The 26568-nt window shown below is 45.6% G+C and overlaps 1 protein-coding gene across 1 annotated transcript in view; it reads right to left on the minus strand.

Annotated features, from left to right (window-relative positions):
• The window catches only part of PGM5 (phosphoglucomutase 5), a 338082-nt gene that overhangs the window by 85949 nt on the left and 225565 nt on the right, over nucleotides 1-26568 (minus strand). Inside the window, exon 9 of the mRNA XM_063913924.1 lies at nucleotides 25640-25823. Within this exon, the coding sequence (XP_063769994.1) occupies nucleotides 25640-25823 (184 nt within the window). The remainder of the gene's footprint in view (nucleotides 1-25639; nucleotides 25824-26568) is intronic.

Genomic DNA, 26568 nt, shown 5'->3' on the forward strand with positions numbered 1-26568 from the left:
GCTTCCCATTAATGTATTCCGCCCAAGTCTCACCCATTTCCATCTCTTCTGATGTGCAAAGAAGTTTAAGAGGACTTCCCTACCTGGCTCCTCAAGGTACACAGCAGGACTGGCTAATGCTTGATAGAATACGTGGTAAATAAAATGTATAATTGCGCTTACACTGTATAATGATGAAACGGTTCTAGATGTGAAGTTCACATTTAGTCAAAAGCATGGAACACTGAATCAGATGGGAATGAACCCTTGAGGGATAGAACTATAAAAAAGAATACACAATAGTGCAAATATGCTAATAAAACGTGAGATCTCCTTTAATATTCTATATGTTCAACTCACAAACACAGGTTTTTTGAGAGCGTATCACAATAGAGATGGTTCACAGCTAGGAATAGTCAATCAGATCCATAATTCTTTCTTGTGACAAGATTGAGAAGACTATAATGGGATAAAAAAGTGCAATAGTGCAAGACCCGATGTACAAAGGAACAATTTAATTAGCACCAAATACACTCACAAACAAAGATAAAAAAGAGGCTTGTAATAAAATGCTGGATGGAAGGAGTCACATATACTTATCAAAAGATAAGTCCCACAGAGGTCCCACAGGGTTCCGGATACTCGGGGGGGTTTCACAGGGATGCTCCAATTCCAAACAGTTCCGGGATAGCCACAGCTGCTTAATGCATTTCGAACCGACGGGTTCTTCCTCAGAAGCGTTTAGTGGCTAGATAGGTTTGGAGGGTATATATCAGGCATTCCCAACCACGGTCCTCAAGGCACACCAACAGTCCTGGTTTTAGTGATATCCAGGCTTCAGAACAGGTGACTTAATTAGTAGCTCAGTTATTTTGATTTAACCATCTGTGCTGCAGCCTGGATATCACTAAAACCTGCACTGTTGGTGTGCCTTGAGGACCGTGGTTGGGAATGCCTGGTATATATATACCCCCATTTGATTCTCTAAGCATTTTCAGGTGTTTTACTAAACAATTTCAGGTGTGTGTTTAACCAACTTCCATCGGTAACGTGGACAGGAAGCGGCGGCATGCGTTCCACAGCATGGCACGTCACTTCCTGTCCGAAAGTCAGGGCTAGTGACGCGGCATACCAGGGAATTAGACAAGGACCCACGTGGTGCGCTCCTTCATGCGGAGCGTCACTTCCTGTTCGTTGCATTAGAACAACACAATGCGGATCAAAGTTATGCGTTCCATCATACGTCACGTCACTTCCTGTTCATTGCATTAAGGCTACACGATACAGATAAATGTATATACTTTCAACTCATATAGTTATGCGTTCCAATAGTGTCCATATATCCTGGTTTATGCGTTCCAAAGAGCGAAGGATATTCCAAACGGGTAGCTGGGCGGCATTTAAAAATAAAAACCACACATCTCAAGTGTTTGTTTTAAAAGTCCAGTAAATCCAAGCGGATGGTACCCAAAAAAGAAAACAAACAACAGGTCTCAGATACAAGATAAAAAATACGTACAATACAATAAATTAAAAGATGATTAAAAAGAGAGATGCAAATTTTTAAACACATGAGGAATAGCTATGTTAAAAACCACTTCATTTCGAAATCTGTGTTTAGACCCTTGGGTTGCAGGGTGCCTAAATTAAAAATCCATCTCATTTCGGAAATGAGATGGATTTTTAATTTAGGCACCCTGCAACCCAAGGGTCTAAACACAGATTTCGAAATGAAGTGGTTTTTAACATAGCTATTCCTCATGTGTTTAAAAATTTGCATCTCTCTTTTTAATCATCTTTTAATTTATTGTATTGTACGTATTTTTTATCTTGTATCTGAGACCTGTTATTTATTTTCTTTTTTGGGTACCATCCGCTTGGATTTACTGGACTTTTAAAACAAACACTTGAGATGTGTGGTTTTTATTTTTAAATGCCGCCCAGCTACCCGTTTGGAATATCCTTCGCTCTTTGGAACGCATAAACCAGGATATATGGACACTATTGGAACGCATAACTATATGAGTTGAAAGTATATACATTTATCTGTATCGTGTAGCCTTAATGCAATGAACAGGAAGTGACGCGCCGTATGATGGAACGCATAACTTTGATCCGCATTGTGTTGTTCTAATGCAACGAACAGGAAGTGACGCTCCGCATGAAGGAGCGCACCACGTGGGTCCTTGTCTAATTCCCTGGTACGCCGCGTCACTAGCCCTGACTTTCGGACAGGAAGTGACGTGCCATGCTGTGGAACGCATGCCGCCGCTTCCTGTCCACGTTACCGATGGAAGTTGGTTAAACACACACCTGAAATTGTTTAGTAAAACACCTGAAAATGCTTAGAGAATCAAATGGGGGTATATATATACCCTCCAAACCTATCTAGCCACTAAACGCTTCTGAGGAAGAACCCGTTGGTTCGAAATGCATTAAGCAGCTGTGGCTATCCCGGAACTGTTTGGAATTGGAGCATCCCTGTGAAACCCCCCCGAGTATCCGGAACCCTGTGGGACCTCTGTGGGACTTATCTTTTGATAAGTATATGTGACTCCTTCCATCCAGCATTTTATTACAAGCCTCTTTTTTGTCTTTGTTTGTGAGTGTATTTGGTGCTAATTAAATTGTTCCTTTGTACATCGGGTCTTGCACTATTGCACTTTTTTATCCCATTATAGTCTTCTCAATCTTGTCACAAGAAAGAATTATGGATCTGATTGACTATTCCTAGCTGTGAACCATCTCTATTGTGATACGCTCTCAAAAAACCTGTGTTTGTGAGTTGAACATATAGAATATTAAAGGAGATCTCACGTTTTATTAGCATATTTGCACTATTGTGTATTCTTTTTTATAGTTCTATCCCTCAAGGGTTCATTCCCATCTGATTCAGTGTTCCATGCTTTTGACTAAATGTGAACTTCACATCTAGAACCGTTTCATCATTATACAGTGTAAGCGCAATTATACATTTTATTTACCACGTACTGTACTTTTCTGAAAAATTTGGTGATTTTTTCTGTAAGTGTATATGCTGCTATTTCAACACTGTATTTTTGCACAGATACCACAATATTTATTTTTTCTAATGCTTGATAGACTTATGTGATGATGTATGTGCACTGGTATAATTATGGTGAACTTTATTTTGGACATCAGCGACAGGTTTTATTTTATGTGCCCGTTGAGGAAGTTGTGCGGTCCTCTACTCTTCCATACACATCAGAAGAGGTGGATGTGGTTGGGGCTTATATGGAATATACTACTGGGAGTTGAGTACAAGAGGAGGTGGGGCAATGACTGACACTAAGGGGTTAATTTACTATAGGTTGATTTTGTACTTTTGGTTGTTTTTCCAAACCTACTATTTATTAAAGTCAAAACCGACGGCAAAATGACCAGAAGTACCTGTGGCTGTCTCTACTCGTAAGTGAAGCACAATTAAATATACACGTCTTTACCATATGTAATGTGTTAACAACTGGGGTGTAGCGAGGGTGGCTCCGGTGGAGCGCAAGCTCCGAGCGCCAAAAAAGGTAGAGGGCGCGTCACCACCCTCCCTCCTCATGCTGCACGGTGGACTGTTGTATAGGCAGCTGCAAAATAGGGCCAGAGAGGGCGCCACACTGACTCGGACTCTGAAAATACAGTAGGTAGGTAACAGGGCTGTCCAGAGGCAACACAGCAGGAGGCACTGAGAGCCAGTACATGCCGGAGCTCTGCCCACCCTCTTTATATGTCTCACTGTCTACTTGTAGCTGTGCAGCAGGGCCATACTTGCCTACCTGACCCTCTCCATGAGGGAGAAAATGCTCTGTTCCTGGACTTTCCTGGTAATGTATGATTGCCATCACCTGTGGTGAGCTAGTTAATTTATAAGAAAGGTGTTTCAGCACAGGTGATGGCAATCATACATTACCAGGAAAGTCCAGGAACAGAGCATTTTCTCCCTCATGGAGAGGGTCAGGTAGGCAAGTATGAGCAGGGCTACTTCTGTCCTGCAGCACCATTCTCTACTCCTGTAGCTGTAGCGCCTTTCTTACCAAGTTGATACAGCACCTCTCTCTCCAGCTTCTGCATCATCTCTCTCTTTTCTAGAAGCTGCAGTACATGTCTCTATTTCAGATGCTGCAGCACTTCTTTCTTCCCAGGATTCTGCAGCACCACTCTCTGTCCCGTGTAAAGGCAGCTATACTGTGGTGTCATGTGTATAGGGGGCTCTACTGTGTGGTGTATTGTGAATAAGGGGCTCTACTATACAGCATAACGTATATACGGGGTACTATTGTGTGGTGTGACGTGTGTAAGGTGTTCTACTGTATGGTGTATTGTGAATAAGGGGCTCTACTATGTAGCTTAACATATATAAGGGGTACTCCTGTGTGGTGTAATAATAAGAATTTACTCACCGGTAATTCTATTTCTCGTAGTCCGTAGTGGATGCTGGGAACTCCGTAAGGACCATGGGGAATAGCGGGCTCCGAAGGAGGCTGGGCACTCTAGAAAGATCTTAGACTACCTGGTGTGCACTGGCTCCTCCCACTATGACCCTCCTCCAAGCCTCAGTTAGGACACCGTGCCCGGACGAGCGTACACAATAAGGAAGGATTTTGAATCCCGGGTAAGACTCATACCAGCCACACCAATCACACCGTATAACTCGTGATATGAAACCCAGTTAACAGTATGAAACAACTGAGCCTCTCAACAGATGGCTCAACAATAACCCGATTTAGTTAACAATAACTATGTACACGTATTGCAGATAAACCGCACTTTGGGATGGGCGCCCAGCATCCACTACGGACTACGAGAAATAGAATTACCGGTGAGTAAATTCTTATTTTCTCTGACGTCCTAGTGGATGCTGGGAACTCCGTAAGGACCATGGGGATTATACCAAAGCTCCCAAATGGGCGGGAGAGTGCGGATGACTCTGCAACACCGAATGAGAGAACTCCAGGTCCTCCTCAGCCAGGGTATCAAATTTATAGAATTTTGCAAACGTGTTTGCCCCTGACCAAGTAGCAGCTCGGCAAAGTTGTAAAGCCGAGACCCCTCGGGCAGCCGCCCAAGATGAGCCCACCTTCCTTGTGGAATGGGCATTGACAGATTTTGGCTGTGGCAGGCCTGCCACAGAATGTGCAAGCTGAATTGTACTACAAATCCAACGAGCAATAGTCTGCGTAGAAGCAGGAGCACCCAGCTTGTTGGGTGCATATAGGATAAACAGCGAGTCAGATTTTCTGACTCCAGCCGTTCTGGAAACATATATTTTGAGGGCCCTGACCACGTCTAACAACTTGGAGTCCTCCAAGTCCCTAATAGCCGCAGGCACCACAATATGCTGGTTCAGGTGAAACGCTGACACCACCTTAGGGAGAAACTGGGGACGAGTCCTCAATTCTGCCCTATCCATATGGAAAATCAGATAAGGGCTTTTACATGATAAAGCCGCCAATTCTGATACTCGCCTGGCCGAAACCAAGGCCAATAACATGACCACTTTCCAAGTGAGATATTACAGATCCACGGTCTTTAGTGGTCCCAAGGTGCCACAGGAGGCACAAACGGGGGCTGAATATGCAGCACTCCTTTTATAAATGTCTGAACTTCAGGTACTGAAGCTAGTTCTTTTTGAAAGAAGATCGACAGAGCCGAGATCTGTACCTTAATGGAACCTAATTTAAGGCCCATAGTCACTCCTGCTTGCAGGAAATGCAGAAAACGACCTAGTTAAAAATTCCTCTGTTGGGGCCCTTTCGGCCTCACACCATGCAACATATTTCCGCCATATGCGGTGATAATGATTTGCTGTAATCTCTTTCCTGGCTTTAGTAAGCGTAGGAATGACTTCCTCCGGAATGCCCTTTTCCTTCAGGATCCGGCGTTCAACCGCCATGCCGTCAAACGCAGCCGCGGTAAGTTTTGGAACAGACAGGGCCCCCTGCTGCCGCAGGTCCTGTCTGAGTGGCAGAGGCCATGGGTCCTCTGATATAAATTCTTGAAGTTCTGGGTACCAAGCTCTTCTTGGCCAGTCCGGAACCACGAGTATCGTTCTTACTCCTCGCCTTCTTATTATTCTCAGTACCTTTGGTATGAGAGGCAGAGGGGAGAACACATAAACCGACTGGTACACCCACGGTGTTACCAGAGCGTCCACAGCTATCGCCTGAGGGTCCCTTGACCTGGCGCAATATCTTTTATAGCTTTTTGTTGAGGCGGGACGCCATCATGTCCACCTGTGGCCTTTCCCACTGGTGTACAATCCTTTGGAAGACTTCTGGAGGAAGTCCCCACTCTCCCGGGTGGAGGTCGTGTCTGTTGAGAAGATCTGCTTCCCAGTTGTCCACTCCGGGAATGAACACTGCTGACAGTGCTAACACATGATTTTCCGCCTATCGGATAATCCTTGTGGCTTCTGCCATCGCCATCCTGCTTCTTGTGCCGCCCTGTTGGTTTACATGGGCGACTGCCGTGATGTTGTCTGATTGGATCAGTACCGGCTGGTTTTGAAGCAGAGGCCTTACAGGCCTCAGGGCATTGTAAATGGCCCTCAGGTAGAGAATATTTATGTGTAGGGAAATCACCTGACTTGACCAAAGTCCCTGGAAGTTTCTTCCCTGTGTGACTGCCCCCCAGCCTCAAAGGCTGGTATCCATGGTCACTAGGACCTAGTCCTGTATGCCGAACCTGCGGCCCTCTTGAAGATGGGCACTCTGCAGCCACCACAGTAGAGATACCCTGGTCCTCGGAGACAGGGTTATCAGCCTATGCATCGGAAGATGCGATCCGGACCACTTGTCCAACAGGTCCCTCTGAAAAGTTCTTGTATGGAACCTGCCTAATGGGATTGCTTCGTAGGAAGCTACCATTTTTCCCAGGACTCGCGTGCAATGATGCACCGCTACCTGTTTTGGCTTCAGGAGGTCTCTGACTAGAGATGACAACTCCTTGGCTTTCTCCTCCGGGAGAAACACTATTTCTGGTTTATGTCCAGAACCATCCCCAGGAACAGTAGACGTGTCATAGGAACCAGCTGTGACTTTGGACTGTTTAGAATCCAACCGTGCTGTTGTAGCACTTTCCAAAATAGTGCTACCCCGACTACCAACTGCTCCTTGGACCTCGCCCTTATAAAGAGATTGTCCAAGTACGGGATAATTAAAACTCCCTTTTTTCGAAGGAGTATCATCATTTCGGCCATTACCTTGATAAAACACCCTCGGTGCCATGTACAGTCCAAATGGCAGTGTCTGGATTTGGTAATGGTAATCCTGTACCACAAATCTGAGGTACTCCTGGCGAGGATGGTAAATGGGGACATGCAGGTAAGCATCCTTGATGTCCCGGGATACCATGTAATCCCCCTCGTCCAGGCTTGCAATAACCGCCCTGAGCGATTCCATCTTGAACTTGAATTTTTTATGTATGTGTTCAAGGATTGTAATATATAAAATGGGTCACACCGAACCATGCGGTTTCGGTACCCCAAACCGTGTGGAATAGTAACCCCGTCCTTGTTGAAGTAGGGGCACCTTGAGTATTACCTTCTGGGAATACCGCTTATTAATTGCCTCTAGCACAGCCTCCCTGCCTGAGGGAGTTGTCAGCAAGGCATATTTTAGGAAACGGCTGGGGGGAGACATCTCGAATTCCAGCTTGTACCCCTGAAATACTACTTGAAAGAAACAGGGATCCACCTGTGAGCGAGCCCACTAATTGCTGAAATTTTTGAGACGGCCGCCCACCGTACCTGGCTACACCTGTGGAGCACCCGCGTCATGCTGTGGACTCACAGGAAGCGGGAGAAGAATTTTGATTCTGGGAACAGGCTGACTGGTGCAGCTTTTTCCCTCTTCCCTTGTCTCTGTACAGAAAGGAAGCGCCATTTGACCCGCTTGCTTTTCTGAGGCCGAAAGGACTGTACCTTTGTCTGTGAGGAAAACCTGAGGTAAAAATATTTCTTCCCAGCAGTTGCTGTGGATACGAGGTCCCAGAGACCATCCCCAAATAATTCCTCACCCTTATAAGGCAGAATCTCTATGCGCTTTTTAAGTCAGCATCACCTGTCCAGTGACAGGTCTCTAATACCCTCCTGACAGAATGGACATTACATTCATTTTGGATGCCAGCCGGCAAAATATCCCTCTGTGCATCCCTCATATATAAGACGACGTCTTTAATATGTTCTCATATTAGCAAACTAGTATGCTTGACAGGGTCACCGACCACGCTGCAGCAGCACGATCTGCAGGTTTCAGTCTAGTACCTGAGTGTGTAAATACAGACTTCAGGATAGCCTCCTGCTTTTTATCAACAGGTACCTTCAAAGTGGCCGTTCCTAAAACGGCAGTGCCACCTTTTTTGACAACCGTGTGAGCGCCTTTTCCACCCTAGGGGATATCTCCCAGCGTAACTTATCCTCCTGGCGGGAAAGGGTACGCCATCAGTAACTTTTTATAAATTACCAGTTTTTTAACGGGGTAACCCAAGCTTTTCACACACTTCATTTATTCATCTGATGGGGGAACAAAACACTGCCTGTTTTTTCTCCCCAAACCTAAAACCCATTTTTAGAGGTGCTTGGGTTAATGTCAGAAATGTATAACACATTTTTTATTGCCGGGATCAAGTCACGGATGTTCCTAGTGGATTGTGTATATGTCTCAACCATGTCGACACTGGAGTCAAACTCCGTGTCGACATCTGTGTCTGCCATCTGAGAGAGCGGGCGTTTTTGAGCCCCTGATGGCCTTTGAGACGCCTGGGCAGGCGCGGGCTGAGAAGCCGGCTGTCCCACAGCTGTTACGTCATCCACCCTTTTATATAAGGAGTTGACACTGTCGGTTACTACCTTCCACCTATCCATCCACTCTGGTGTCGGCCCCACAGGGGGCGACATCACATATATCGGCCTCTGTTCCGTCACCATATAAGCCTCCTCATTCAACATGTCGACACAGCCGTACCGACACACCGCAGACACACAGGGAATGCTCTAAACGAGGACAGGACCCACAAAAGCCCTTTGGGGGGACAGAGTGAGAGTATGCCAGCACACACCAGAGCGCTATATAATGCAGGGACTAACTGAGTTATGTCCCCTATAGCTGCTTTTTTTATATATGTATACTGCGCCTAAATTAAATGCCCCCCCTCTCTTTTTTAACCCTTTTCTGTGTTGTAAACTGCAGGGGAGAGCTAGGGAGCTTCCCTCCATCGGAGCTGTGAGGGAAAATGGCGCCAGTGTGCTTGAGGGAGATAGCTCCGCCCCTTTTCCGCGGCCTATTCTCCCGCTTTTTTATGGAATCTGGCAGGGGTATTTACCTCATATATAGCCCCTGGGGCTATATATTGAGGTATTTTTGCCAGCCAAGGTGTTTTTATTGCTGCCTCAGGGCGCCCCCCCCCAGCGCCCTGCACCCTCAGTGACCGGAGTGTGAAGTGTGTGAGAGGAGCAATGGCGCACAGCTGCAGTGCTGTGCGCTACCTTGGTGAAGACTGAGTCTTCATGCCGCCGATTTTCCGGACCATCTTCTTGCTTCTGGCTCTGTAAGGGGGACGGCGGCGCGGCTCCGGGACCGAACACCAAGGACTGGGCCTGCAGTCGATCCCTCTGGAGCTAATGGTGTCCAGTAGCCTAAGAAGCCCAATCCGGCTGCAAGCAGGCGAGTTCGCTTCTTCTCCCCTTAGTCCCTCGCTGCAGTGAGCCTGTTGCCAGCAGGTCTCACTGAAAATAAAAAAATCTAAGACTATTACTTTCTAAGAGCTCAGGAGAGCCCCTAGTGTGCATCCAACCTCGGCCGGGCACGAAATCTAACTGAGGCTTGGAGGAGGGTCATAGTGGGAGGAGCCAGTGCACACCAGGTAGTCTAAGATCTTTCTAGAGTGCCCAGCCTCCTTCGGAGCCCGCTATTCCCCATGGTCCTTACGGAGTTCCCAGCATCCACTAGGACGTCAGAGAAATTAATAATTGATACTACTGTGTTGTATAATGTGAATTGGTACTATTCTGTGGCCACAACCCATACACATGAAACCACACTCCTATATTTTTTGATGCACCCTGAGTTCCACAAGGCCTAGAACTGGCACTATCACCGATTTTTAAATATGTTTTCTTTTCAAATGTAACATGCCACCACGTTTGCTAGGTATCCAATTCAGTACAGGGGAGGGAGAGCTAAAACATGCCCTTGCTCCGGGCACCATGGCACCTAGCTGCACCTCTGGTTAACAACATACTCATACTTTCCACTGTTAATATGCCCCTAACCTTCCCAGTTTCGCTTCTCCAAACAAAAGGAGCTGCAAGTCAGGGGCACACAAATATTATAATATGGATGTAGGTGTATACATTTTTGCATCCATGTGCAGTTCCATACAGAATAATATTATCCTTGCAAAAATATCTACTTTAAATAAACCCCCAAATATCTAATCTAGATGGGTTAAGGTTAACAACATTTTCCCTAAACAAGTGCTGTGACTAATTTCTCACTGCCAACCTGGAAATGGCTGTTGTTTTTAGATAGGGGTCTGATTTAGGATCTTAAACTATCAAAGGAAACCACAGATTTCTTTTCAACCAGATTATAATAAAACATGGAAAAGTAGACCAAAAAATGCAAACTGTCATTGGGACCATTCCCAAAATGTATCTGTAACAGTAAATAAAAAAAAAGGCCTTTTATCAGTTTATGTAACCTTTTATCACCTCTTTATCCACAAATTTCTTAGTAATTTCCTTCAACCAATACCCATAGACAAATCTTCAGAAAAAAAGTGTACAGGGAAACAAATAGTGCAGAAAGGGGTTCACTATTTGAAAAACAACCTCGAGTAGTAGCATCAACGATCAGTCAATTCATACTAAACACACTAAAAAAAACACCAGATACTTTTGGAAAATGTTATGGCACTAAACTATGCTTGGATAAATAAATGTGAGGAGAAACATGTAAAACACATTATAATACCCACAACAATTTGTTTGCAAAAATGCAAAATTATCTGATGAGCAAGAGAGTCTTCCCCAAAAGCTCGGCTGCAACTATATGTACAGTAACAGCTCAAGAAATAACTTACTTTGTGTAAGCCACAATGAACCCATAGCTGAGGCCAGCATCCACAAACCACTTGTCAAGGAAATAGATGCCAAATCTGAAAGCCCTGTCTGTATCCATTTACAGTTAAATCTAAATGTAATCCCGTAGAGCCATGCAAATAGATGAAGTGTTAATTTGTCTCAAAAAGGCATCCCATAAACCCATAGCTTCTTAGTCACTAGCAGTCAGCCTGATGAAGCACTAAGGGCCTGTACTGTATGCCTGCTGTTGTTATACTCTACCATACACCTGCAGAAGACCCTGCATATTAGCCAGGATGCCACAAGCAACATATGATTTGCCTATTGGGGACTACATTTGTTATGATCCTGATTCATTTCCACATATGACAGATAGTTAGAAACATAGGGGGTAATTCCAAGTTGATCGCAGCAGGACATTTTTTAACAGTTGGGCAAAACCATGTGCACTGCAGGGGAGGCAGATATAACATGTGCACTGCAGAGAGAGTTAGATTTGGGTGTGGTGTGTTCAATCTGCAATCTAAATTGCAGTGTAAAAATAAAGCAGCCAGTATTTACCCTGCACAAAAACAAAATAACCCACCCAAATCTAACTCTCTCTGCACATGTTATATCTGCCTCCCCTGCAGTGCACATGGTTTTGCCCAACTGCTAAAAAATGTCCTGCTGCGATCAACTTGGAATTACCCCCATAAATGGCATTCTATAGCTTTAAATGTAGTTGGGCAGCACAGATGGCATTACTACCTCACAGCACTGAGGTAATGCGATCAGTAGCCAGTCATGGTACGTATGGTTGAGTTGAATGTTTTACCCATGTTTGTGCGGGTTTCAAACAATTAACCCTAGTTTATATGTGTGTGTAGATGTGTGGTAGGGAATATGGATTAGAAAAAGATATTTCATCCTTCCCCAATATTATACCATATGATAGTAATATTAAATACTCTTAAAATTATAACAGGGAGGTGCACCAGCAATAGAATTTGCAAGTATCCAAGAAAAAAAAGTATTCATATAACAGGTACTCGTGGACTGATACAATGTAATGATAATTTAAATCTGTCACATTAATACTCTAGTGACCCATATAGATGTGTCCCTTTACGTCTTTGCACACGATGCGTTCGCATTGCGGGCTGTATGCAGCTACACAGCATTTGGTATCTGGGGGGGTACTCCCACTGCTCCCACTATGTGCCCCACTACACATAAGTACAGAGGGGAGTCGGCTGAGGTCCATTAGCGAGGGTAGCGGCAAGCTATGCTCCTGATACCCATAGCTTTGTGTGAGGTAGCCGGTGACTGTAGAATGTTCACGCTACCCATAGCAGTGAATGGTGAGCAGGCGGCCGGGATATGCTGTCTCCTATACCAACATTGTAGGAGGACACACCTATATATACCATTACAACATAACATTTATTAAATGACTTTAAAATAAGCGAGCAAAACATTAAAATGACTATAGGCCTAATTCAGAACTGATTGCAGCAGCAAATATGTTGGCAGTTGGGCAAAACCATGTGCATTTCCGGGGGGGGGGGGGGGGGGGGGGGGGGGAGGGGGAGAATAACACATGCAAAGAAAGAGTTAGATTTGGGTGGGGTGTGTTCAAACTGAAATCTAAATTGCAGTGTAAATATAAATCAGCCAGTAATTACCCTACACAGAAACAAAATAACCCACCCAAATCTAACTCTCTCTGCACATGTTATATCTGCCCCCCCTGCAGTGCACATGGTTTTGCCCAACTGCTAACAAATTTGCTGCTGCGATCAACTCTGAATTACCCCCTAGGGTGGTCATTCCGCGTTGATCGCAGCCAGCAACTTTTTGCTGCTGCTGTGGTCAATAGTCCACGTCTATGGGGGAGTGTATTTTAGCTTAGCAGGGCTGCGATCGCTTGTGCAGCCCTGCTAAGCAAAAAAAAATTCACTCAAAACAAGACTATGCCTATACCTACTTACCCTGTGCAATGGATCCAGCGATGATGGGCTCGGCTTTGACGTCACTCCTCCGTCCTCCATTCACCTGGGCACGCCTGCGTTTTACTTACCACTCCCCGAAAACGGCTCCAACCGGTCTGGATCCGCCCAGCCACGCCTCCGTCCAGTCAACCTTCTTTGCGGTCCGTCCTGCGACCGCTTTCTTCTTTAGACGCGACGTAACCCGGCGACCTCTGTCGCAACGTCGCGCACGCACACAGCGGGCGCCGCGCATGCGCATTTCGCACCCGTTCGCACCGCAGCAAAAAACAGCTGCGTGCGAGTGGGTCGGAATGACCCCCCTATGTGCGATATAGTAATGGAATACGAATATGGTTTGTAAGCTCCACTGTGGCAGGGACTGACGTGAATGGCCAAATATTCTCTGTAAAGTTCTGCAGAATATGTGTGCTCTATATAAGTAACTGGTTTGTATGTGCATAAAATGGGTCCTCTGTCTTCATTGGGGCAATGGAACCACAAATTTGGCTGAAATGTATCACAAGCAAACAAGTAGAGTTAAAAGACCTATTAATTTAAAAAAAATGTGTATGTGAATAACAATCAAGTTAGTGCCTGATTATTTTTGGGTATTCAAGAAATGTGTTAAAGTTTCAAACAGAGTCCAGTTCAATGTAAAATAGCTCCTCCAAAGAGAAGTCCAGCTAATGAAAATAGTCAGTATGATAGAATATAAAAAATCCAACACAATATAAATTTTTAAGATTTAAATCTTCTGTACCTAATTGACAGCAGTGGTGGTTTTAGGTGCGGGCTAGAAGGGCGCGGCCGCAGTCACCCTACAGGCGCCCGCCGCCCACACATTAATAATAGCGGCTGCAGGAGGTGCCCGCCGCCCACACATTAATAATAACGGCTGCAGCAGGCGCCAGCCGCCCGCCTGCTTCCCGCACATTAATAATAATGGCTGTAGCGGGTGTCAGGGGCCCACCCGCATCCCGCACATTAATAATAACAGCTGCAGCAGGCGCTGTGTGGGAGGGAGTGGAGTCAGGACGCAGGGTGACATGGTGCAGGTGACGTCACGGCCGCGCCTGGACTCCACTCCACTGCACTGATTTTAGTGGAGACAGGTCACTGACACAAGCAGAGCACTTCTCACATGACCGCTCACTACAGTGGCAGGAGGGGAGTGTGCACTAGGCCTCAGTGCTGCTGTCACTCTGGGGAGTGCACGCTGCTCGCTTGTCACCGGCCTTCAGCTACTGTAAACTTGCTGCTGTACAGGGATCCCAGCCACGGCCTTGGGCACATTATAACAATAACACTGTAACAGAGAGCTGCTCCAGCCTCTAGGCCACTCCGGGGAGAAGTTCTCCCAAATCTGTGCAGCAGCGGCCAAGACTTTCCCGGCAAGCCCTGTGAGTGCCCGGGGAGGGGGGAGAGCCAGATCTGCCAGGACCCAGCCAGAGCCCAAACTCCAAGAAGCAGCAGTTGTGAAGGAAATGCGAGCTGGTGGTGAGGAGGGCCATCGATTCCTCCCGATATATCCTCCCTCTGTGATGAGGGCTCTCACTCACTGCTTTACAAACTTGCAGCAGCAGCAGGGCTGTGCTATACACCACAGACCGTTACATGGTGAAACCCCTGACAACGAGCATGAGACCCCTGTCAACGACCAGAAAACCACTGGCAGCGAGCATGAGACCCCTGGCAACGTGCAGGAAACCAATGGCAACACCCATTACACATTATGCCAAACATCGTAATGCCCATTACACATTATGTCACACACTGTAATGCCTATTACAACTTATGCCACACACTGTAATGGCCATTACACGTTATGCCACACATTTTAATGCCGATTACACATGATGCCGCACACCGTAATGCCCATTACTCATTATGCCGTACACTGTAATGTCCATTACACATTATGCCACATACAGTGATGCCCCTGACATAATTTTATGCCTCACACACAATAATGTCCCTTACAAATTATGCCCTAACAAGAGCATGAAACCCCCACCCAGAGCATGAAACCCCTGACAAAGACCATGAGACCCCTGGCAACGAGCATGAGACCCCTTACAATGCGCAAGTCATTCAAAAGTAATTAGAAACCTTACTGTGGGGCATAATTTGTAAGGGATATTATTGTGTGTGGGTCATAAAATGATGTAAGGGGCATCACTATATGTGGCATAATGTGTAATGTGCATTACAGTGCATGGCATAATGTGTAATGGGCATCACTGTATGTGGCATAATGTGTAATGGGCATTACTGTTATAAGCTGTGAATGCAGCTTGTATTCTGTTTATGTTCTTATGTTGTGAGTCTGTTGTGTTTCTATTAGCATCCCTGGTTTTCTCATGTATTTGTTTGGGGCACTGTTGCGGGCTGCCTTTGCCGGTTCTGTGTAACTGCAGCCTGTCTCCTGTATGTATGGCCCGTGCAGTCTCACCTGTCAGATAATAAGGCTTCTTTAAAGAGTTTCCCTGTGTTTAGCCTCAGCTGCTGTATAATTAGTAGTTTGCCTCTGTGTGTCTAGCTGTCCAGCTGTTGTATCTCCTCATCTGGAGGCTTATTTCTCTGGCTGTTCTGACTGGGAGTGTCTCCCTTTATTACCCAGCTTGCCCTTTACCTGATGCCGGATATAGGTTCTTATTCCTGTTTATACCTGGTTCCGGTCCCTGTCCTATGGTGGTATCCTGAACCTGTGCAGTTAGTGCTATTACATTACTTGTGATACCCAGTCCTGTTTGAATCCTGTGTACCCTGTCCTGCCAGAATCCTGAGTACATTACCTGTGTTTCCTGAGTTTCTAACTGTGTATGTGAGACCAAGTCTGGGAATCCATTCAGACAAGCTCCAGTTCCAGCCTTACCTTGCCTTGCCTGGAATCCAGGGGACTCCTGCAGCTAAGTTATCTTATTATCGGTACCTTGCTTTGCTCTGCCAGGTTCCTTAAGGGACTTACAGTTAAGTTATTCATTGTTTGTACTTAGTTGCTTATACCACCCTATGCATTGTTGCATTCACATACAGTTTATACTTAGTTGCTAATACCACCTATAGTCTAATACCACATTGCAGGAGGCTAAAGGACTGCTGGGCAAGTGTAATCGTATGAGCGCCACCTGGTGCCGCCTGGTAGCCCTTGAGCAGTGTTGTCCTTGTAACACATACCCAGACTTCTGCATCACTCAGTCCAGGTATCCTCTCTGGATCATAACAATTACGTTGTGTGGCATAACGTGTAATAGCCATTACGGTGTGTGGCATAAGTTGTAATAGGCATTACGGTGTGTGGATTTAGAACCCTTACTGTGGGGAATCATTTGTAAGACATATTATTGTGTGTGGGACATAAAATTATGTCATGGGTATCACTGTATGTGGCATAATGTGTAATGGGCATTACAGTGTATGGCATAATGTGTAATGGGCATTACGGTGTGTGGCATAATGTGTAATAGGCATTATGGTCTCTGGCATAATGTGTAATGGCCATTATGTTGTGTGGCATAAGTTGCATAAGGCATTACAGTGTGTGGCATAATGTGTAACGTTCGTTACAGTGTGTGACATAATGTGTAATGGGTGTTCAGGTGTGTGGCATAATGTGGAATGGGCATTACGGTGTGTGGCATGTGTAGTGGGCATTACGGTGTGTAGAATAATGTGTAATGGGCATTACAGTGTGTGGAATAATGTGCAATGGGTATTACGGTGTGGTAAAATGTGAAGGAGCATTACTATAACAAGGAAAAATGACAAATAATGTAAAGGGTATGAATCACTTTTTTGTATTTCCTGTGTTTTTGTTGTTTCTGTGATGTATAAGGGTCTTTACCTGGCATAATGTGTATAAGGGGCTCTGCTCTACTGTGATGTAATGTGTGTAAGGGGCTCTAACATGGCATAATGTGTATAAGGGGTACTACTGTGCGGTGTAATGTGACTGATTGACACTACTGTGCCGTGTAATGTGAATTGGTACTATTCTGTGGCCATGCCCCTTTCCCATGAAGCCATGCCCCTATTTTTTTTTATGCGTGTCTTTGGCGCACACTGTCCCTGTTTTAAATGAAGGAGGGTGCGTGCAAAGAAACTATCGCCCTGGGCGCCACAAGGTCTTGAACCTGTCCTGATTGACAGATATATTAAAACTTTGGGCCTAATTCAGACCTGATTGCTCGCTAGGGGTTTTTTGTACTGCTGCGAGCAGATAGTCGCCGCCCATAGGGGAGTGTGTTTTTGCTTTGCAAGTGTGCGAACGCATGTGCAGTCGAGCAGTACAAAAAAGTTTTGTGCAGTTTCTGAGTAGCCCAGGACTTACTCAGCTGCTGCGATCACTACAGCCTGTCCGCGGCCGGAATTGACGTCAAACACCTGCCCTGCAAACGCTTGGACACGCCTGCGTTTTTCCTACCACTCCCAGAAAATGGTCAGTTGATACCCAGAAACGCCTTCTTCCTGTCAATCTCCTTGTGATCGGCTGTGCGAATGGATTCTTCGTACAATCCATCGCCCAGCAACGATCCGCTTTGTAGCCATACGACGCGCCTGCGCATTGCGGTCCATATGCATGCGTAGTTCTGACCTGATCGCAGCACAGCGAAAAATCCTAGCGTGCGATCAGGTCTGAATGACCCCCTTTATAAGAAAATCTGCAAACTTCCTTTTCAATCTCATCATTGTTTTTGTTTAAATGCAACAAACTAATTTTCTAGAGGAGGCTCCCTGAAATGGTAGGCCATACTGCAAGTCATCCTTTCCTAGCCATTTTTAGGAAGGTACATTAAAGAAATGTAGGCTGTGAGGATGTTAAACCTCTGTATAAGACACCAATCCCAACTATAGTCTGCTGAGTTTACTGTGGCAGATAAAACTGCTCCTGAATTCTGTGCAAATTAGCAACTCTCAGTGGAGAAACACTTTGGGGGTCATTCTGACCCGATCGCTCGCTGCAGTTTATAGCAGCGCAGCGATCGGGTTGGAACTGCGCATGCGCTGGCACTGCAATGCGCCGGCGCATGCCGGACGGCCGTCGTTCCCTAGCGATTGCCTCTGCCTGATTTTGGGGGCGCGGTCCGGCCAACGCAGGCGTGGCCGGTCCGCGCGGGAAGCGGGCCGCAGCAGTTGCGTGACATCACACGCAGCCGCTGCGACCAGGGGCAGCGACGAGCAACTCCTGGCCAGCCGCAGGAGCTGCGCTGGCTGGGAGTTACTCAACAAGTACAAAAGCATCGCACAGCGCTTTTGGACTTGTGCGGGGGGTGGCGGACAGACATGCGGGGTGGGCCAACCCTGGGCTGGGCGTCCCCCCGCATGTCTGGGAAGATGATCGTAGCTGTGCTAAATTTAGCACAGCTACGATCAACTCGGAATGACCCCCTTAAAGAGCTCATTTGCACATAGGGGGTCATTCCGAGTTGTTCGCTCGTGATATTTTTCTCGCAACGGAGCGTTTAGTCGCTAATGCGCATGCGCATTGTCCGCAGTGCGACTGCGCCAAGTAAATTTGCTATGCAGTTAGGTATTTTACTCACGGCATTACGAGGTTTTTTCTTCGTTCTGGTGATCGTAATGTGATTGACAGGAAGTGGGTGTTTCTGGGCGGAAACTGGCCGTTTTATGGGTGTGTGCGAAAAAACGCTACCGTTTCTGGGAAAAACGTGGGAGTGGCTGGAGAAATGGGGGAGTGTCTGGCCGAACGCTGGGTGTGTTTGTGACGTCAAACCAGGAACGAAACTGACTGAACTGATCGCACTGGCAGAGTAAGTCTGGAGCTACTCAGAAACTGCTAAGAAATGTCTATTCGCAATTCTGCTAATCTTTCGTTCGCAATTTTGATAAGCTAAGATTCACTCCCAGTAGGCGGCGGCTTAGTGTGTGCAAAGCTGCTAAAAGCAGCTTGCGAGCGAACAACTCGGAATGAGGGCCATAATTCCAAAGCTGTTTTATCCCTAAGGGTATTGCAAAAAAAATGACTAGCTATAAAGCTTGCACCAGGTAAAGTGATATAAAGGGCTATATGAGGATGTGGGGCCTGTGGTGACTTCTATTATGATTAAATATTAATTATAATACATATTAATTTGCATTTTGCCATACTTTTTTGTTGCATTACATACTGTTTTTATGAGAGAAAGGGAAAGTAGTAAGTTTGTCACACAGCTATGTCTTATTCTACCTGTAACATTATACTGCCGATGGTGGCAGGGAAGGTGCAAGGCTGATGCTGGGTGTATTTGAGAACCGTGTAATGTGTGACTGAGGTATTGGTGAAAGACATTGCATGAATATATGCAAAGATTATCTTTGTCAGTGAATAGAAGGGATGATAAATGTTTTAGCATTTTCATTATAGTGAATTATATAATTGCATAAAAAATATATAAAAGAAAGATTTAATGTTTAATGACTAGTGATGTCAAAGGTTGTCAAATGTATGATCTTTCTTGTTTTTATACAAATTCACACTAATCATGTATTATATTATTACAACGCTCCAGTATCCTAAAAAAAATCCCCTTTGTGTCTGTACTAAATAAAATGTCGTTATGAGCTTAAATTAATACGTTAACACTTTCTAATTCTAAACAGCGTTCACAGTTCAAATAACAAAAAAGTGAACATTAATTGTTATTAAACAAAATATTATTTAAATAGTGCTAAATACAATATTTGAAACATTATCTGTAACACAACTGTGAATCTGGAACGCAAATAGAAAACCTGGAATGCATGTTGATTGGTGATGGCTGATGGGAGATGAGCAGAACATTACTTGTAAATGCAGAGTAGGCACAATGAAGCACCTACTTAGGTACGCATTGTTAGGACAATGCCAGTACAATGGTGATAAGACCCATATTACTGCTTTGTCAGGTCTTCACCTTGAGCGAGCTGCCTTTCAGATAGATGTGCTTGCAGGTATTCAGATTCCCCCAAATCTTTCACTCCAAGTAATAGAAACTTATTACCACAAGGCATTGCTGCCGAGGACAGGATAAAAAAGTAGCATGTCCAAATACTGTATTAAGACTAGACACAGAGGTGATACAACAGCAAATAGATTAGGGGTGTGCAATAAGTGGCCCTCCAGCTGCTGCTGAACTACACATACCAGCAATCCCTGCCACCGATTCAGCATTTCCTGATAGCAAAGACATTTTGACATGTTCATCATGTCGACAATCACTATGTTGACATTCAGCATGTCAAGAATGATGAAATGCCGTCATGGTTCTAATGCTGACAATGCATTTGTCATATGTCGACCTCTTGTCCCATGTCGACAGTTTCTCAGATGACATGATAGATGTTGACATTTTAACCATAACTGTCAACAGTTTGGTGTTTTCACAATGGGATGCAATCAATTTGCCTGCTGTCAGGATCCCAGCAGTCAGGATACCGATGCCGGAATCCCGACAGCCGACAATGCTGACAGCTGGAATCCCGGCACACAGGGGCTATTCCCACTCGTGTCCACAACACCCATAGAGCGAGAATAGAACCTGTGGCAAGCACAGCGAGCCACTGAGCCCGCAGCGTGGCGAGCGCAGCATGCCCGTAAAGGAACTAGCACCACTGCCAGCATTCTGGTGGGCTGCTTGCTGCTGTTGACAGGCGGCATCTCGCCCACCGGTAAATGTTATATACTCCGTCACAATAAAAGTCAACATTGTGAACTTTGACAATGTGACTGCATACCTTATTAACTATCTTATTATCAATAATCCACCATAATATCAATTACATTCTACCAGTTCTTGCGGAAATGTAAGCAACCAAAATAAAGATGGTCTCATTTGGGAGACCGGTCATTGAACATTAACTTATTGTTGAAGCTCATGGAATACTCCCACTTCTTTAAGAATTGTAATTGAGACCATATAAAATGGCACATACTGTAAGTGCAATAATATAGAATTACTGTACTATTAGACAGGCCAGTTATTATCAGATATTTGTTCAAAGCCCTAAAGAGAGCTTCCCCTAGGCATGACCGGTATTTCCTCCAATTATTCTATACAATGCGGGAGAATAAGCCAGTACATTGAGCCAAGAAACTACATTGAAAATACAATCATGGCTGTTAGGTTTTATATAGTCTTTTTTTTCCATCAGTTTAGGTAGCAGTTTCGATTTTATCACGGTAGAAAATGCAAGGTAGATAAAGATATGCTTAATTCTGACGTGACCTTCTGCACAAGGGAAGTATTTATAACCCTGCCCACACACAGACTGGCGCTTACACCAAAGGCCATATGAACAGCTGATATATTCCTAAAAGGATGGGGAACTTGAAGACCACAGCTGAGAATACATGAAGAGCAGACATATCAAAGGTATGTTAGACTCTCCATCTAAACACAGGCTTGTCTGGAATGTGGAAATCATTTACTAGTGCTAGCTCCTAAAGAAGGTATACTGTATTTTTTAACTATGATAAATCTCTGCAAACACCCAGAAATAAGAACTGCAGTTGTGTATAATCACTTATATAAAGTAAAGACAAGCCGACCCCCCCCCCCCCCCCCCCCCCCCCCAAACAAGATAACAAAACCGGAAATACAATGTTTATATTTCACAAAGTCTTTAAGATCATATATTTAGAACTGGACACATATGTAGGTTTGTCACCCAGACAGGTTTTAGGCTACGCTATCTGTCTTTCCGAATACTGTCCAGGAATAATTGGACGTTTTAATGTGATGCAGCCATGAATTAATCTGAAATAATTGCTTACAATTTCACAACTATGAATTACTCAAGGAAGAACAGTTATTGGCAAGAAAGACTGGAAAGGGGGCACTAAAATACAGGTAGATCATCAATTATTTCAGATGACGGGGCAGAAAGCTATAGTGCGGTTTTCCAAAATTGTCATTTTTACCATACCTCCCAACTTTATGTATGGGCGAGGAGGGACGTCTGGGCGAAAAGGTTGGCGTGGCCTACGGAAAATGGGGCGTGGCTTCACGGGAGGGCCCGCGATCGCGAGCCGCGCCCTCATTTTCGTCACTGAAGGGGCATGCCCAGCGCTCTGTGAGCTGCTGGCATGCCCCCTCTCCTGTCTCCACTAAATTGACGCTGTGCGCATGCGCACAGCGTCTATTCACAGAGCAGCGAGTGCAGGAGCCTCCCAACTGCCACCCCACCATGGGACACTGCAGCCCGCGGGTGGGACAGTCCCACAAAAACGGGACTGTCCCGCGAAAATTGGGACAGTTGAGAGGTATGATTTTTACTATGTTTTGATGTGCAGTTTGTAAACTGTGGGATTTACAGAAGGCCAAACCATACATCAAAGTGCATTAATCCAAACCACCCTATCTGAACCACAAACTTTACTTTTACAAATCGGAAGCATAAAGATTTAGGAATGTAATCTGTGGCACTTTGCCAAACCACATGACAAACTGGTTTAAAAAAAACAAACAGCAATTTTGACAAGTGAGATAGCTCATATCGCATGCTATTTTAGCTACCTTGACTGTCAAAACTGAAAAAAATCTGCCTTGTGCCCCCCCCCCCCCCCCCCCCCCCCCCCCCCCCTCCTCCGACCAATGGGGAGAAGCAGAGGGTGACAGGCAGTAGGTAGCAGGGAGCGGCAGAGGGTGGCAGGGGGAGGCATTGGGTGGCTGGGAAGGCAATAGGTGCACTTGGGATCGCGTTACCAGCATCCAACATCAAGACGGGATCACGGCCGCAGAATGCCGGCGGATGGGGGGGCGAGCGTAACAAATCCCTTTGCGGGCTCTCTGCGCTCGACACGCTGCGGGTTCGGTGGCAAGCTGCACTTGCCACAGGTTCTATTCCCACTCTATGGGTGTCGTGGACACCCACGAGTGGGAATAGTCCCTGTTACTCGGTATGCCGACTGTCGTGATTTCGAGCGGGCAGAATGTAGGTGTTGGTATTGTGAACGGCGGTCACATAACTACATCCCAGTAGGTGGAAGGGGAGACAATAGGTCACCAAAACTAGTGGTAGCTATAATCTGTCTGGTCACATTCTATTAAACTACCATCAATATGCTCCCAGTCGTAGTAATATGTTTTGAATTAATTAAAAGTGGGCTCACTGTCAAGAGGAAGCTTTTGCCGTTCTGCTTCACGTGAGGTTTCTGTCCTCCCAAAGCGCGCCTTAGGAGACCTGCGTCACAGTTTCACAGGTGTACCAAGGGGGCATGGGCCCACACCGGAACAGTGTAGATGGCCCGGCTGTGAGGTTGCTAGCACTCAATTAGCGAGTTGGTCGGATCCTGGCTGGATATCTCTTAGCATGAAATGGTTATTTTTGGGTGGCAATGCTGCAGTCGCACACAAGAGATCCGTCTCTCATGGGAATGTCATGAGAGTATTGCGAGAGTGTACCTATAATTCCGTGCTATTCCGAGTCAAACATACAGAGTTTCTCACTAATAACTTGCACCCATGCATGGGGTTGCTAGCGATATCTTCTGTTGGCTGTGCAGCAGGGTGTATACAGTACATAATGCAGGCGACAAATCAATCTGACATTGTTGTCGGCTTAATAATGACAGTTGCAGCTGTGGACGGAAAAATTGTGAGCAGTGCAGCTGTTATATTCTATATTGGCCAGTACTGTAAGAAATTACTTTGTAAAAGGTGTGTGCTTATTCATTAGTAAGTAGCATTAGTGTACCTTACAGTTTTAGTAAGCTGCTCAGGAATGGATAACTACTGTTAAAATTGTCGCCCATATTAAGTCATCCTCCCAACCCTGCTTTTAATAAAAAATAATAGCCTCGGGCTTGGCCTAAACGAATATGCTCAACCTCTTTGGCCCCTTATATGGTGCAGAAACGGCAGCAGTTTCGAGTTCACCTTTGTACGGTAATGCTATCAGGAGGATCCCTTGATTGTGTATGTAAGAATTCTGGATCCCGGATTCGCTGAGTCACTGTATTGTGCCCGTTGTTGCAGAGGTTTTATCCTGTCTTCCCCCACCTTCCCATTTCTGCTCCCCCCATCTGTCTCCCTAATTTACGTCCCTCCTTTCCATCCTCTTTCATCTCTGCCAGCACCCCTTCTTACATCTGTCATGTCTGTCACCTCTCCTCCATCTTTTTCTTATCTCTGTACCCCTCATGTCTCCTTCTGACTGATCTCTGTCCCTCCTTTCCCTCCGCCCTGTGTTTGTCTCACTCTCTTAACCACTTGCTTGGCATAGTCATATGTGATACAATCCCAGCCAGGAGTCCGTTACCTGTCTTGGTGGTATCACATATGACGGTGCTCCATTGCTTCCCTTTCTGTAATGGAGGAGTTTGGACTTCCTCCTGCTGCAGCGCCCCCTGGGAGTGACGTGGCGGTCTATATTAAAAATGAAATACCCATTTTACAATGGGGGTCTATAGACAAGGGGGTGGGGTGAAAAACAACCCCTAAGTATGTATTTTTTAAATAAAATATTTACATACAGATGGAGCCACACTAGTCGTGGCTCCGTCTGTTACTAGGCGCGCCCGCCCACCTAGTCACTGTGAGCGTCTCCATCTTGATGGGCGGGCGGGCGTGCGCTCCCAGACAGAGACTCTTTCAATGGGAAGCGTCTCTGTGCACTCCCGGTGTGACTAGGCGGATGGATCGCCTAGTCACGCTAGGAGTGTACGTGTGCGCCTAAGCCTGCATGAATAACGGAGGCTCCATGTGTATATTTTAAAAAATATATTTACAATTTTATTAAAGAAATTAAAAAAACATAAATTTCAGTTAAGTGGTTAAAGGTACTCACAGGACTCAAGGAACAGTCCAGTACATCCAAACAGTGCTGGGGGAAAATGTATCTGTCAGACATCCAGTAAGTGGAAAAGGGTGGGGGTGAGGGCTCCCTTCAGCTCTGACTGCACAGCTGCTAGACCGACACAGTAGTAGATTATATAATAGATATTCAAAGTTAGAATATTGGTTATATTTACATAGTACTGGAGGGTTTTAGGCAGGGCGTTTCAAGAGAGGGGGGGACCCGCGTGCAGCCTTCGCGCAGTCACTGCGCATGCGCAGGTCTCCAGGAACATCTTCAGTGCGCATGCGCAAATCACTCGGAAATAGCCGCGGCGGCCATTTTCCAAGTGTTTTATGTCAGTAGTGCAGGGCAGCCAACACGGGACTCCGGAGGGGTAAGTAGAATATATGGGTGCAGTGTGTGACCCCCTGGACCCTGGGGTCCATGTGAACCAAACACATTGCACCCATTAGAGAAACGCCTATGCTATTAGGAACCAAAAAGATGCATCTTACTTCAGTTTATTGCATGTACTAAGAGGGGTAGGAATGCAGAGACAAAAAAAGGAAAAAAAACTCAGGGGAAGGGTTAGGGTTAGGTGGCGAGGGGGGAGGGTTAGGGTATACATACTTACTCGACTCCTGTCAGGATTCACTACTTCGGGATGCCGGTGTCAGTCATGTGACCGCCGGGATAACGTATGTATCCCAACAAACAACCCCTGCTAACAGCATCTATGATGTGTCTGTATGTTAATTTCATAACTTCTTTCAAAACTTAGGATACGAGGTTAAAACATTTGTTATTGGATTCTAAATGATGCCCATGATTCTACCTGTTTCTTTGTTACTGTTCCATCTACTGGGTCCACATATTCAAAACTGTCTGTTTTCTCCACACTGTACACATGGCTTCCAACAGCAAACTGCTGACTTCTGAATGTCTTCTCTGTTATCGTACCCTCCAGATCCTTCATTATAAAAAATGCTGTCCTGGGTTCCAGACCATCATAGTCAAACCTGTTACAGACAAGAATAACATGCCATGTGCTGTTAACGTAAAACATAAAGACATGTTTTAATACATATAAATGCCACTATTGCATTGGTACTAATTATACATCATGGTAAACTGAACATGCTTAATTGGGATGCTATACATTCGTTATAGTTTCCAATTTCCTGGTTGCCCCTTCCAGGTAGGTTGGCACAGCAACGGCAGATGTAGGGGGCATGGCTTGGCATAGTGGTCAGGGAGGGCACAATGCAATGGAAGAGGCTGTGGGCGGGGCGTGGCTTCACAATAGCATCATTGTAGCCACGCTCTCCCCCCTCCCCCAAGGCAATGCCGAGATTACTGCCACTGTACAGCACAGGGCGCAGCTATGACACGTGTTAGCATGAGTTGTGTCTTCAGCTATCTGGCCCGCCCACTTTACTCGCGTAGTGGCATAATGGGTGGTGGGTGTGGGCGAATCTGGGAGACTTGTCCACTGTTCCAGGGGGGCGGGGGCACCATCCAATTTTCGGGAGCCTTCTGGCTGTTCCGGGAGAGTAGACAAGTAGGACTTTGATCCTCATAGGAAATTACCGGACATAGTGAAAAGAGACACTGAGGCAGAAGTTAAACATGAAGTGCCACCCATACACAGCATATATTCTGACTCTTAGGTGATTCCCACAGCGTATATTGGTGACTTTATGTGAATGCTGATAAAGAGCCCTTCCCTTTGTGTGCATGTGAATTTGCAAGGACTTTCAAATT

The sequence above is a fragment of the Pseudophryne corroboree genome, chromosome 1, assembly GCF_028390025.1.
Source record: "Pseudophryne corroboree isolate aPseCor3 chromosome 1, aPseCor3.hap2, whole genome shotgun sequence".
NCBI lineage: Eukaryota > Metazoa > Chordata > Amphibia > Anura > Myobatrachidae > Pseudophryne > Pseudophryne corroboree.